Source organism: Haliotis rufescens, unplaced genomic scaffold (assembly GCF_023055435.1).
Source record: "Haliotis rufescens isolate VD_foot unplaced genomic scaffold, xgHalRufe1.0.p SCAF_26, whole genome shotgun sequence".
Classification (NCBI taxonomy): domain Eukaryota; kingdom Metazoa; phylum Mollusca; class Gastropoda; order Lepetellida; family Haliotidae; genus Haliotis; species Haliotis rufescens.
Window position 1 is genome coordinate 533,649 of NW_025963957.1, and position 12,797 is coordinate 546,445.

The 12,797-nt window shown below is 40.8% G+C and overlaps 1 protein-coding gene across 1 annotated transcript in view; it reads right to left on the reverse strand.

The window, feature by feature from the left end:
- LOC124141476 (small subunit processome component 20 homolog) overlaps positions 1 to 12,797 on the reverse strand; it is a 91,814-nt gene that overhangs the window by 52,396 nt on the left and 26,621 nt on the right. The window contains exons 22-30 of the mRNA XM_048402402.1: positions 11,064 to 11,301; positions 10,320 to 10,505; positions 9,793 to 9,883; positions 9,519 to 9,604; positions 7,866 to 7,991; positions 5,803 to 5,969; positions 4,348 to 4,426; positions 2,067 to 2,262; positions 1,254 to 1,331 (exon numbers count right to left, since the gene is read on the reverse strand). Of these exons, the coding sequence (XP_048258359.1) occupies positions 1,254 to 1,331; positions 2,067 to 2,262; positions 4,348 to 4,426; positions 5,803 to 5,969; positions 7,866 to 7,991; positions 9,519 to 9,604; positions 9,793 to 9,883; positions 10,320 to 10,505; positions 11,064 to 11,301 (1,247 nt within the window). The remainder of the gene's footprint in view (positions 1 to 1,253; positions 1,332 to 2,066; positions 2,263 to 4,347; positions 4,427 to 5,802; positions 5,970 to 7,865; positions 7,992 to 9,518; positions 9,605 to 9,792; positions 9,884 to 10,319; positions 10,506 to 11,063; positions 11,302 to 12,797) is intronic.

Consider the following 12,797-nt stretch of genomic DNA (forward strand, 5'->3'; position numbering starts at 1 on the left):
GAATCTGCTTTTGGACCACTGGTGCCTGTTGATCTGGTAGTTTGGTAAGGGAAGAGTTGTAATTTTGACAGATTTTGTCAATGTCAATTGATGAATCTGTAAGCAGACCTCATTCTTCTAAGTTATTTGCAAATGCTGACGTGTCCATATTCTTGATGTTGTAACACTGAAAGCTTAGTGAGTACCATGTCGTGGTCAGTAGGGCTGGCCATCAATACAGATCGTAGAGATCGATTATCGTTAACTAAATATCCATCAATTATCGATAAATAGCAGAGAAGTAACTTTTCGCAAAAATTTTGAAAGAAATCAACATATTTCACTCCACTGGTGAGTGGTGGCACATTTATGCAGGGATTACTTTGTGGCCATTTGAGATATAACAAAAAAAGGTACTTTCCATCTTCAGCAACTGACATTATTGACAACAACAAGCCTGTTTGGGTAAATCTAAACTTAATTTCATCACAATAGTTTATGTAAGATATTATGATATTGCACTCTATCCTAGTCACTACCCAGTCAGTTATGTGACCAGGCCGATGAGTGGGGCTGCTGATGTGCAGTTGTAGTCCATCTGACGTTAATGTTTGTACTTTCTTGACTTGTTTTCTCACATTCGTTGTAAAGTCACCAAGAAGAAGTAATTTGGCTTGTGCATAGTTTTCTAGCAGTTGAATAAAATCGGAATAAAATTAGGTTAACAGATTTGATTGCTTTTGATAGGGTGGTCCTCTACTGATCTCATAGATAAGCCGAGGTATTAACTTGGTCCTTGAAATATGTATCAAAATATTATGTGCGGTAGATAAGCCGGACCCCCCACCTAAAATTACGTCTCATCTATGTCTCGTGTTTAAAGTGTTTAATTGTATATCTGGACTCAAGTTTGAAATCTAAATCTATTTAATTAATTTCAATGAAACTTTCATTCAAGAATATTTACATTAATTTTGGTGTCCATCCAGTACTTACAACTTCTGTTAGCCCTGTTCCATAATGTCCGCTATACCAACTCACCTTTGTTTACAGCAACCACGATCATATAACCGCTACTGATACTTTGAAACGAACCTTAGTTGACAGAAAATGGATACATATATATCATACTGCCATACTTTGACTCTTTAAAAGTAATATTTGTTGTAGTTTGATGATTAAATGTCAAAATATATACCAGCAAATCTGACGCTGTCGCAGGAGATTCTGAATTCCATCATTTCCAAAGACTGACACTGTGACGTAGGACCTACCTGTGGGGAGACAACTGCCTCAAACACGGCCTCGACCTCCCGACCACTGAAGGCATACTTCTCAAACTCCTCAAAGAACTGAAACAAAACAAACAGCCTTAACCACTACTTCCCAATGTGGACACTAGCACCAACTCATATCTCTAAATGGGATGTAATAAGGTATTGTCGAATGGAGAATAATAACAGTTGTATAATGTTGAGCGTGATTCATACCCTGTCGTTTCCGAGGGCCATAGCATGTACACCTAATAGAGCTAGGTGTTGACAAGAGGAACATATGTGTTCTGTGTCTTTGTTCAAACCATTGTTTCTGCATCAGATTATTGTTTGTTTGTTTGTTGTTTAACGCCACACTCAGCAATATTCCAGCTATATGACGGCGGTCTGTAAATAATCAAGTCTGGACCGGACAATCCAGTGATTGATATCATGAGCATCGATCCACGCAATTGGGATACAATGACATGCATCAACCAAGTCAGCGAGCCTAACAGATCCCATTAGTCGCCTCTTACAACAAGCATAGTCATCTTTTACAGCAAGCATGGGTTGCTGAAGACCTATTCTACCCCGGATCTTCATGGGTCTCCACATCAGGGACATAGTGAGTAGAAAAATGAACATGAATACATTTAAAAAGCTGAAATCAGGTAGAATAAAAAAACAACTGGTTCTTTCATCTCATTGGAGTAAAGGTTGATCAGAGTACACCTATGTGACCTTTTGTGAACAGTCTGTCAGATCTTGACAGAGGGTATTGAACCTCAGTTAAAAACCTTTCTAATGGATGAGACTGACAAAAGCACACACCTCCAGCACTGCTAGTTTGACCGTCTGCCGGATGGTCTTGAGAGCAGTGACAGCACCAGGCCGCAGCTGGTCGCGCAGCTCAAGACAGGAGTTGCAGGTGGCGGCCAGCCCCAGCAGGATCCGCAGGAGTGATGGCAGGAAGTCATCCAGTAGGTGGCGCAGCTTCCCGATCACAACCATCACTGTGTGTAGCACTCTGCAGCAGGATGGACAGACAGAGGCACGCAGTGAAACAAATGTAGTGAGTGAGTGAGTTTGAACAGTATTCCGATTATATCACAATGTGTCAGCTTAATGTGGGAGGAAAGCCCGAAGTGATGCAGGTCTCAGACGTTTACCACTTTGGTGAAACCCACGAGCACGGGTATGTTGCTGACAAGCCTAGAAACATAATCGGGGCGAACCGGGATTCGAACCCACAATCATAGGTTTCTTTGCGCCTAAGGGACGCAACTCTGCACAGCGAATTGCGACGCTTAAGACCACTGGGCCACCCATGCCCCCGAAACACATACACCACGTGGTCGATAGTGTTCATTAAGAAACAGTATTTGCTGTATTGCTACAGGCAGACAAGTGGTCAATTCTTTTTAGGTTAAGATCCCCTCAAAATCAACTACTCAGGTTATAAGTGGTTTATCATTAAAGTGAGTGAGTGAGTTTGGTTTAAAGCCACTTTAAACAGTATTCCAGTTATATCACGACGTGTCAGCTTAATGTGGGAGGAAAGCCTGAAGAGATGCAGGCCTCAGACGTTTACCACTTCGGTGAAACCCACGAGCACGGGTATTGTGCTGACAAACCTAGAAACATAATTGGGTCAAAACAGGATTCAAATCCATGATCACAGGTTTCTGGCGTGCACAAGGGATGCAACTCTGCATGGCAAATCGCTGCCTCTCAGATGACTGGGCTGTCCATCCCATAAATCGTTAAAGAAACCATTGCCGTCCTCCAGGCAAGGGCACCACAGATTTATTCCAAGAGACTCATGGGGAAGGAGGAGGAATATGAGTTCATAATATGACGAATAAAATATACCATTAATACTATTGGCAATCCAGCATTCAACTACCGTATTTTCTTGAGTATAGTGCGCACCCATGTATAATGCACACCCCCCTCTAGCGGGTTCAATATTTTGGAAAAAAAGAAATTTGAATATTATGCGCAGTAAATTTGTACACCGTACCCTTTCAGCGAAGTCCGGCAAACGAACGGGTGCTGAGAAACTTCGTCAGTACAAATTCGAAATTTGAGATAAAAAATCACCAGACATGTTTATTTACCGTTTAAAAAGTATTTATTGTTCTGTTAGGCATTGTTTTATATTTAGGGATTAAGATTACCTTGCGTATTTTCTCGTAAACTAAGCTTGAAACAGCAATCAGCTGTACAAACATTTTCTTGGAATCGACCGGTGATTCGGTCAAGACACACCCAATGATATAACTTTATAAGATTTTTAATGCAAGGATCGGCAACAATTGTATCTGAAACTATTTTATTTATAAGGAATAATATATTCCATTATTTTCTTAATTATATGCAACCTTTACTAAACATATTTAAAATAATAATAACCCTAAGCGAAGCAGTTGATCGCTATTCCCGGGTATTATTTTTTACATGGAACATGTCTGACCAGTCACCGTCAAGGCTCACGCGCACGTGATCGCGAGAATTTCATGTTGACATAGAATCGTCAAACAAAAACAAATATGACTTTTAACGAGGCAAAGTATGTCATTTATGATATATGTATCCATTCTCTGTCAACTAAAGTTTGTTTCAAGGCGTCAATAGCGGTATTCTGACCGTGGTTGCTGTTAATAACGGTGAGTTGTGCGATCTTCCGATCGCTTCACACACGATTTTCGCCGAAATTAATAAAAACAATATTATAAGGAATTTTGAATAAAATCAATGAAATAAGTTACAAACATAAGTCCAGATATAAAAAGAACACTTTTTATAGCCAGACAGTGTAATTACATAAGTATTTTGCGTACTTCAGTATGGATTTGTTGACATGGTATTTCCGGTGTTTCGTGCTCACGGTAATGTCTTTCCATGGGGGGAAAAAAACATCCAAACTCATAATTCGTGTATAATGCGCACCCCCTTCTACACAGCTGTGTTTTTTCGAAAAAAAGTGCGCACTATACTCAAGAAAATACGGTAGTGAAATCCTCATATGATAAGCTGGGCTACCATGAACTTTCACTTATCCAGTACAGTATTCCAGGACATCTTTATTTAGAAGCAGAACCTCACTTACCCTCTCATTCTCCTCAGGGGAAATATGCTCTCTACATCTAGGGTCTCCGACACCTTCCTTATCATGGCCACGGGGTCATCTGTAAAACATACACACAGAACTTTGTTAGCTTTGACAAAATTAGTAATAACCACACAAGAGGAATTTTACAAATGTTTCAAAATATTTGCCCAAACGTTTTGTAAATTATTACTTTCATGGAAAAGAAAAAAAAGGTGTGAAAGGACTAAAAATTTAGTTTCCAATATTGAAAGAAGTTGTTTCATCATACATGTTGTGATCATACACGTCACTTGAACTGAACAAACTTCGTAAAGGGGGAATGTGTCGAGCAGTCTTTATATTCCAGACTTTGTGAATGAGTGCCATGTATGCAACTGAGACTGTCTGTGAAACTACCTCTAGAGCAATCACTAGCTGTTAAACATAATAAAGGTAGATTTAGCATACAAAATACTATTTGAATAACTCAAAGGATTGAGGCAACTGGTGTAGATTCTCTTAGAACCTGTACAATCATTGGAGATCAGAACTATATTAATTGCAAATGCCATATTTGAAATTTCCTCCTAAAGATTTCAAGAAAGTTAGAGCACATGTCATGGGGGACAAGATTAGTTTGTGAAGACAGCAAATGATAATATGCAGTTAAACTGCTATCACCCCATAGCAGCGTTAGAAATTGGCACTAGTCCTATAGTCCTTGCCAAACTGCCCAATGGTAAAGGTATCATAAGGACTAGTAGAAATGTGCCCTTTTTAAGGGTTTTACTATATGTTATCATTATAAGGACTAGTGGACGAAAACTGTTAGTTTCTAACCCTGCCATAGTATCTCATGAACTTCAAAGCCTACATTCTTGGTATTATCATTTGCTGATTAGTTCCTTAACATCAAAGGTAGGGCTACTCTCAGTAATTCATGGTGCATTTAGGCTCAAGGTTAGCACTCAAGGGCTAACTCAGCTAACTCAGGTACTCGGGTCGGGTCAGTTCTGAGTAGGACTTGGGTACCCTAACCACTACCCAGGTTAGATACTGATATACTGTTTAATGACATTAACAATAAAATCCATGGTTACACTACAAGTATAGCTAATGTTTACATTTCTTTCAGACTATGCTTGCATTCGTTATGACTTTTATATGTTCAAGTAAGGATAAAGCTTTTATCAACAACATGATCAGATCGTTTCATACGTGTATCTAAATAACTTTGCCAGAGCTGCAGTAAAACAATTCCCAATCAGACATTTTGTACCCAACTCTTGAGGCTGCTAGCGGGTATCCGGGTAGGATGGGGTAGTAGGGTGTTGGGTATCCAGATAGTAAATTTGGATTTGTCCCAGCCCTACAGTCACATTAATATGGTGACACATTAAATTCATGATTTACAGTACATCGTAAGATAATACATAGATTTCAGAATAATGAGAGTTCACTACTACGACTTACCCTGTACAAAGTTGAGTAAGGGTTGGAACACGAGGTCAAGGAAGACCTTGAGTTCTGTTGTGCTGCACCCAGCCAGGAAGCGGAACACTACAGCACGTCGAACATTACTCTTGGCCTTCCCTGTGGTCTCCTTGCCGATACGGCTCTGCATCCTCCCATACAGGACCCTGCATCATACAACATTCTACATCTCATATTCCATCTCTACCCAACACATCACAATACACAGTACGGCTCTGCATGCTCCAATACAGGACCCTGCATCATACAACATTCTACAGCTCATAATCCACCTCTACCCCTCGCAACACATCACAATACACAGTACTGCTCTGCATCCTCCAATACAGGACCCTGCATCATACAACATTCTACATCTCATATTCCTCCCCTACCCAACACATCACAATACACAGTACGGCTCTGCATCCTCCAATACAGGACCCTGCATCATACAACATTCAACACCTCATATTCCTCCCCTACCCAACACATCACAATACACAGTACCGCTCTGCATCCTCCAATACAGGACCCTGCATCATACAACATTCTACATCTCATATTCCTCCCCTACCCAACACATCACAATACACAGTACGGCTCTGCATCCTCCAATACAGGACCCTGCATCATACAACATTCAACACCTCATATTCCTCCCCTACCCAACACATCACAATACACAGTACGGCTCTGCATCCTCCAATACAGGACCCTGCATCATACAACATTCAACACCTCATATTCCTCCCCTACCCAACACATCACAATACACAGTACGGCTCTGCATCCTCCAATACAGGACCCTGCATCATACAACATTCTACAGCTCATATTCCTCCCCTACCGAACAAATCACAATACACAGTACGGCTCTGCATCCTCCAATACAGGACCCTGCATCATACAACATTCAACACCTCATATTCCTCCCCTACCCAACACATCACAATACACAGTACGGCTCTGCATCCTCCAATACAGGACCCTGCATCATACAACATTCTACATCTCATATTCCACCTCTACCCAACACATCACAATACACAGTACCGCTCTGCATCCTCCCATACAGGACCCTGCATCATACAACATTCTACATCTCATATTCCACCTCTACCCAACACATCACAATACACAGTACGGCTCTGCATCCTCCAATACAGGACCCTGCATCATACAACATTCTACATCTCATATTCCACCTCTACCCAACACATCACAATACACAGTACGGCTCTGCATCCTCCAATACAGGACCCTGCATCATACAACATTCTACATCTCATATTCCACCTCTACCCAACACATCACAATACACAGTACGGCTCTGCATCCTCCCATACAGGACCCTGCATCATACAACATTCTACATCTCATATTCCTCCCCTACCCAACACATCACAATACACAATAAACCTGACCTGGTCAATGTCCCAGTGACAACAGACAATATATCAATGACGCAAGTATTATAGAGATTCTAGACAGATCTCCATATGGAGAATTTAGATAATATATTGATTATTATTAAGTTGGGTGAGGTGAGGTGCACTTCTGAAGCCACGTGTATGTCGACCAGTCCTTGTTTTGGCCCCTTAATGCCGAGTCGCAGGTTAACAACAAGTACTATCTTTTGGTATGACACATCTCCAGGCGGACGCTCTAACTCTAGACCACAGAGGCGGTGAAAGTGAGTTGGGGCTAACATCGATTTCAACATTATTCTTGGAAGTTAGTATCAAAGATTTCTGTCATGTTTAAGCAGCACAACTCTACACAGCCGCCACTGATCAAAAACATTTTCCTTGTTGTTTAATGCGCCTTAGCAATATTCCAGCAAAATGACAGCACTTTGAAAATAATCTAGACCTGTCAATCCAGTAATTGATTTTATGAACCATGCCATGGGTACGATGACATACAGTCAACCAAGTCAGCATCCGATCCCTCGTCATTTAGCCGGAATATTGCTACACTGAGTATGGCAACAACAAACAAACAAACATTGCACCGAGTCCAGGAATATGAATTACCACAGGTTGCTACAAACAACCTACCCCATAAGCACAGGCAGGATGTTCTGTCGGTGTTCCGATTTGATCTGCGTGTTGTCGGGGTCGATGCTGAATGCTATTATTTCCTCCTTAAATGTCTTGTCATCGAGCAGACGTGAAAAGTTCTCTCTGAAACACGGAACCATTTCTGTGTTAATGATTTTGTATATAACACATATATTCACATCATTTAACATTTAGTTACACCTCTGATTTTGATGTTGTTGGTAAAAACCTTGAGACATTTCAACCACATTGTCATTCATTTCAACACTTTCTTTAAATTTCAAGAGAAAAATTAAAAAATGTTCAAAAGATAAAAAAACAACAACAAAAACAATGACTGTGTGTCAAATGAAACCTGTGAATGCATTCACATTAGTTTTCCAAATCTTTGAAATTTGGCATTTCTGGCATTGCATAGTAGGCCCCAAACACAGTCCTGAATCATGACGTGTCCTTGGGGAAGGTATCGTAATGAATGACTGCCAAATTGCTTGTATATTATTTACATCGCACTTCCTCTTAAAATGATCTGTTCATAAATACAACTTTGTTACACTAGAGCAAAGACTCTGAAATATTGTGTACTTTGCCTTACGCTAAGTGATGAATGTCACGTGTATTTGTGAATATTAACATAAGGGTAGAATGACCGTGTGAAACAACTTTCCAATATTTTAGAGATTCACAATGCTGATTGGTGATGTGAAGCCTAACTATGACATCACAGTGCTTCCTTGTTGAAAAAATTTGACATGATGTCATCTATTGTTCATGACATCACAAACTGATTACATTACATCGAACAATAGGCTACTCTCAGGGAAGTTCTCCGTAGGGTTGACATGTTTTTCTTCATTTTCTTGTTTAAAAAGTCAATGAGTAATATATAGAATATCCAGCAAGGGTGGAGGAATTATGGATTATCTTCCCCAGTGTTTGAAAGATGTCCCTCAGCAAAGGTTCACATCTTCCCACATCTTCCCGAGGCAAAGGTGTTAACTGACTGTAAAAGTCCAGTTTCCACTCTTGCCGAACTAGGCTGCAATTATGGAGTTATATTTTGCCTGGACTGATGAGTCTATGCATAGTCCAATCAAAATCGAGTAACAAAATTGACATCCGGTTTATGAACAACATGGATTTCAACGTGCAGATTTCGGTTGATAGCAGGATTTTAAAAAAAAGATATAAACTGCCAACTGGGTATCGTCAGATATTTTGCAAATCTATTCATGTTCTTAATCAAGGTGCTCACATGATTTTAAGCACTTTTTGAGGTAAGACCTGTTGTATTACATTTTATATCTTGATCAACGATCAGATCGTCTTGACTGGGGGCCACCATTTTCTTTGAAGCAAATGCATGTGATATGAGAGGTGGAATGTGATTGGTCAATAGGAGGGAGATAGAAGGGACATAACTCGCAATAGCCACTAGTAGCGCTACGTTCAAACCTAGAAATTCCAGCCAAGGGTGGAAAAAGGACTTTTAGAGTCAGTTAACTCCCTTGCCTCGGGAAGATGAAGGTTTGGGACTTTCACCATCCATTCACTCAGGACATAATCTGTAATTCCTAGAAGCTTGTTTGTTATTCTCCAGATCTCCCCTCCTCCTCCTCGGTCCCGTCCCCCATCGCCATGGTCACCTACCTGTATGGGTTGAGGTACTTGTGGTTGTAGGTGAGAACACAACTGAAGGCAGCTTTCTGTACAGACAGATCCTTGTGGTGGAGCAGCTGAAGACAAAAACACATCACACTGAATCCATGCACCACATACAGGGTACGATGACAAACACACTGTTACAACATGCATTCACAAGGGTTTGTTCAGATAGGAGGTAAGAGCCCTGTTTCAAACCACCACTTCTTATAATACTGATCTGACACTAGGGTGGAAGTAGGTCCAGCATGGAGACACCCACCTCCTGGTAGATCTTCCTCAGTTCCTGGTCTTTATGGAGGGACTTGGGACTTTTGAACTTGGAGAAAACATGCAAGTGTGCCAGCAGTGATCTGAAACAATCACAGAATGCAGAGATGGTTTCATATTAATTCATCATCATAATGCTGCAAGATGTTAGTCTTGGAGGGGCTTACAAACTGAATGATTAACTTTGACTTATTGAGGTGAGGGGAAATGGGTTTTAACGTGTCGTCCAAGATTATTGCACTTCTATAGCAACACATGTCTGTGTGTGTGTGTCTGCTTGTACTAGTCCAATGCCGATTTATAGTGCTAGCCCACTGAGATACCATGTCAGTTTAACATGGATACCCCACTCAGACACGATATACAGACTCCAAGCCGACCAGTCCTTGTTCTAGCCCCTTAATGCTGAGCACCAGACAAGGTAGCAAAAAGTACCATATTTTGACGTCTTTTGGTATGCCACAGCTGGGAATCCCAGACCTTCCGCTCTCCGGGCAGATGCTTTACCACTAGACTTACGGAATAATCCCCTTCCGTCTCTTTTTCTTCTTCTTGGAATATTTGCCCCTTGGTTGGTCGGAAGGTTCATCTTTCGGCTCATCCTCCTCATCCTCATCTTCAAACTCTGACTGGTCAGCGTGGCCATGTTGGATGGAGATGTCTTCTGTCGGGGCAGAGTTCATGTCTCGCCTATGGTACTCCTCACTAGCCACAAGTAGAAACATGTATGGGTTTATATCAGTGTGACTGACAGCATGTTCTTATGAAACTAAAATAGATAAAGACATTATTTACTCACTAATACAGTTTGTTAAAATGAGTTTCACAAACATTTGGGGGAATATAGAAAAAAATCTATGTGAGTGAGTGAGTGGGTTTGGGTGAGTGGGTTTGGGTGAGTGAGTGAGTGAGTGAGTGAGTGAGTGAGTGAGTGAGTGAGTGATGTTTAATGCCATATTGAACAGTATTCCAGTTATATTGGTGTGTCTGCTCATGTGGGAGGAAAAACCAAGTGATGCAGGTTTCCAGCACACTAAAGGGACATAACTCTGTACAGTGAATTGCTGCACTTTCAATAGATGGGCAACTTGCAGCCCTTAAACTCCCCCTCCCACTATCAAAAATCTAACATCAGTATTCATGGTAATCAAAAACAATTGCCAATAGAAAAAATATTAATTTTAATCTCGTCAAATAATTTTCTGCAATAGCCTTACTTAAATAATAAAAAATACTGACGTCATAGTCTTGTGTTTTCCTCACCTAAGAAACTTTAAGAAGATGGGCACAACCAGCTTCCCCCTGGCCTCGCACTTGTCTGGGAACAGTTCCATCGCCCGCCACAGCTGCAGCCTCATGTTGACGTGGTCTGGCGCCGCACCAGTGCTGTTACTCTGGTGTCTATGGCAACTGGTGTATATTTCACTCACAGCTGTCACATCACCTGTCATACTGACATCCCCTGTGACTGACTGACTAGATACCGCTGCACTGTCTTTCTCTAGAAAACAAATAAGTGATCATATTGAAGGTAACAGCAAGAAAACTAGTTTCAAAACTATTTAAATATCCAACTAAATGTGAGTGTTTGTTTATCAAAACTACTTTGCTAAAACAGTGAGTGACCAAAACTTTGTCATTATTGAAATGAAAGAGTGTGTATTTATTGGGAAAGGGATTTTCACCAGGACTTCAAAAAGGGTTGATTTAAAAGCTATACTGTTGGCCCATGGCCAGTAAAAATTACAAAGGGCTTGCTGAAACAAAAAGTAGATCTCTCATCTGTCGCTAGTCAAAATTTCACCCCTTCTCCGTGTATGTTTAATTTATTAAATTGGATCATCTCAGTAGAATGACAACTGGCTGCCATTTCGTAATGTGTACAACAACTACTTTGTTTACTCATAAATCACCACGAAATGAGGCAAATAGAAAGCAAGATTTAATCTCAGAGTGCAGGTAAAAACGTTTGCGGCCTGTACCATTTAGTTTTGGGCCAGTTAGTTTGGAGAAGGGCCAGTAACTTTCAAAAGGTGTAAGCCCTGAAGGCTACATACAAATTTGTTGTTAAAAACTATCCCTGCCTCAGTCATGCCATCAGAACGTGATCAATGCCTAAAGTGACGCAGCTTGAAGACATTTACGTGAAACAGGCACAGGTATTGAATTGAGAAACAAATTTACAGCCAATCTGAACCAAGGACCACAACTCCACACCTCAAACATGTCAAAGCTGAGAACCTTTACCAACAAGCCAGCAATGCCTCCAACATGAAGAAGTCTAACTACAGTAAACTATGTTTATAATGAACACGCTTATAACGAACTGACGATATAACAAATTGTTATTTTGGTCCCGGCCATCTGCTGTATATATCCTTATAATGAAGTATGGTTATAACAAACTAAACTTAGTGGACTCTTTGAGTTTGTTATAACCGTAGTTTACTGAACATGTGAGTGACGAGTTTAACAACTAACAAACAGCTCAAACAAACTTTGTCATGGTTCAAAAATACTGCCATTGAAATACATTCAAGTGTGTAGGGTCTTACGCCGCTTTTAGCCATATTCCAAAAACAAGTGACACCAGGCACGGGTTTCACACATTGTACGAATGTTGGGAATAAAACACCATTGAACACAGGCCTTTGGTGTGACAGGCAAACATTTTACCACTGGGTATCCCATCTCCCCCAAATTGTATGAGACCCGTGAAGATTCCGGGGTAGAATAGGTCTTCAGCAACCCATGCTTGACGTAAAAGGTGACAATGCTTTTCGTAAAAGGCAACAAACGGGATCGAGTGGTCAGGTTCACTGACTTGGTTGATGCATGTCATCGATCCCAATTGCGTGGATCGATGCTCATGACATTAATCGCTGGATTGTCTGGTCCAGACTCAATTATTTACATACAGATTGCCGTCATATAGCTGTAATATTGCTGAGTGCGTCGATAACCAACAAACCAACCTATTGTATGAACATGACCTTC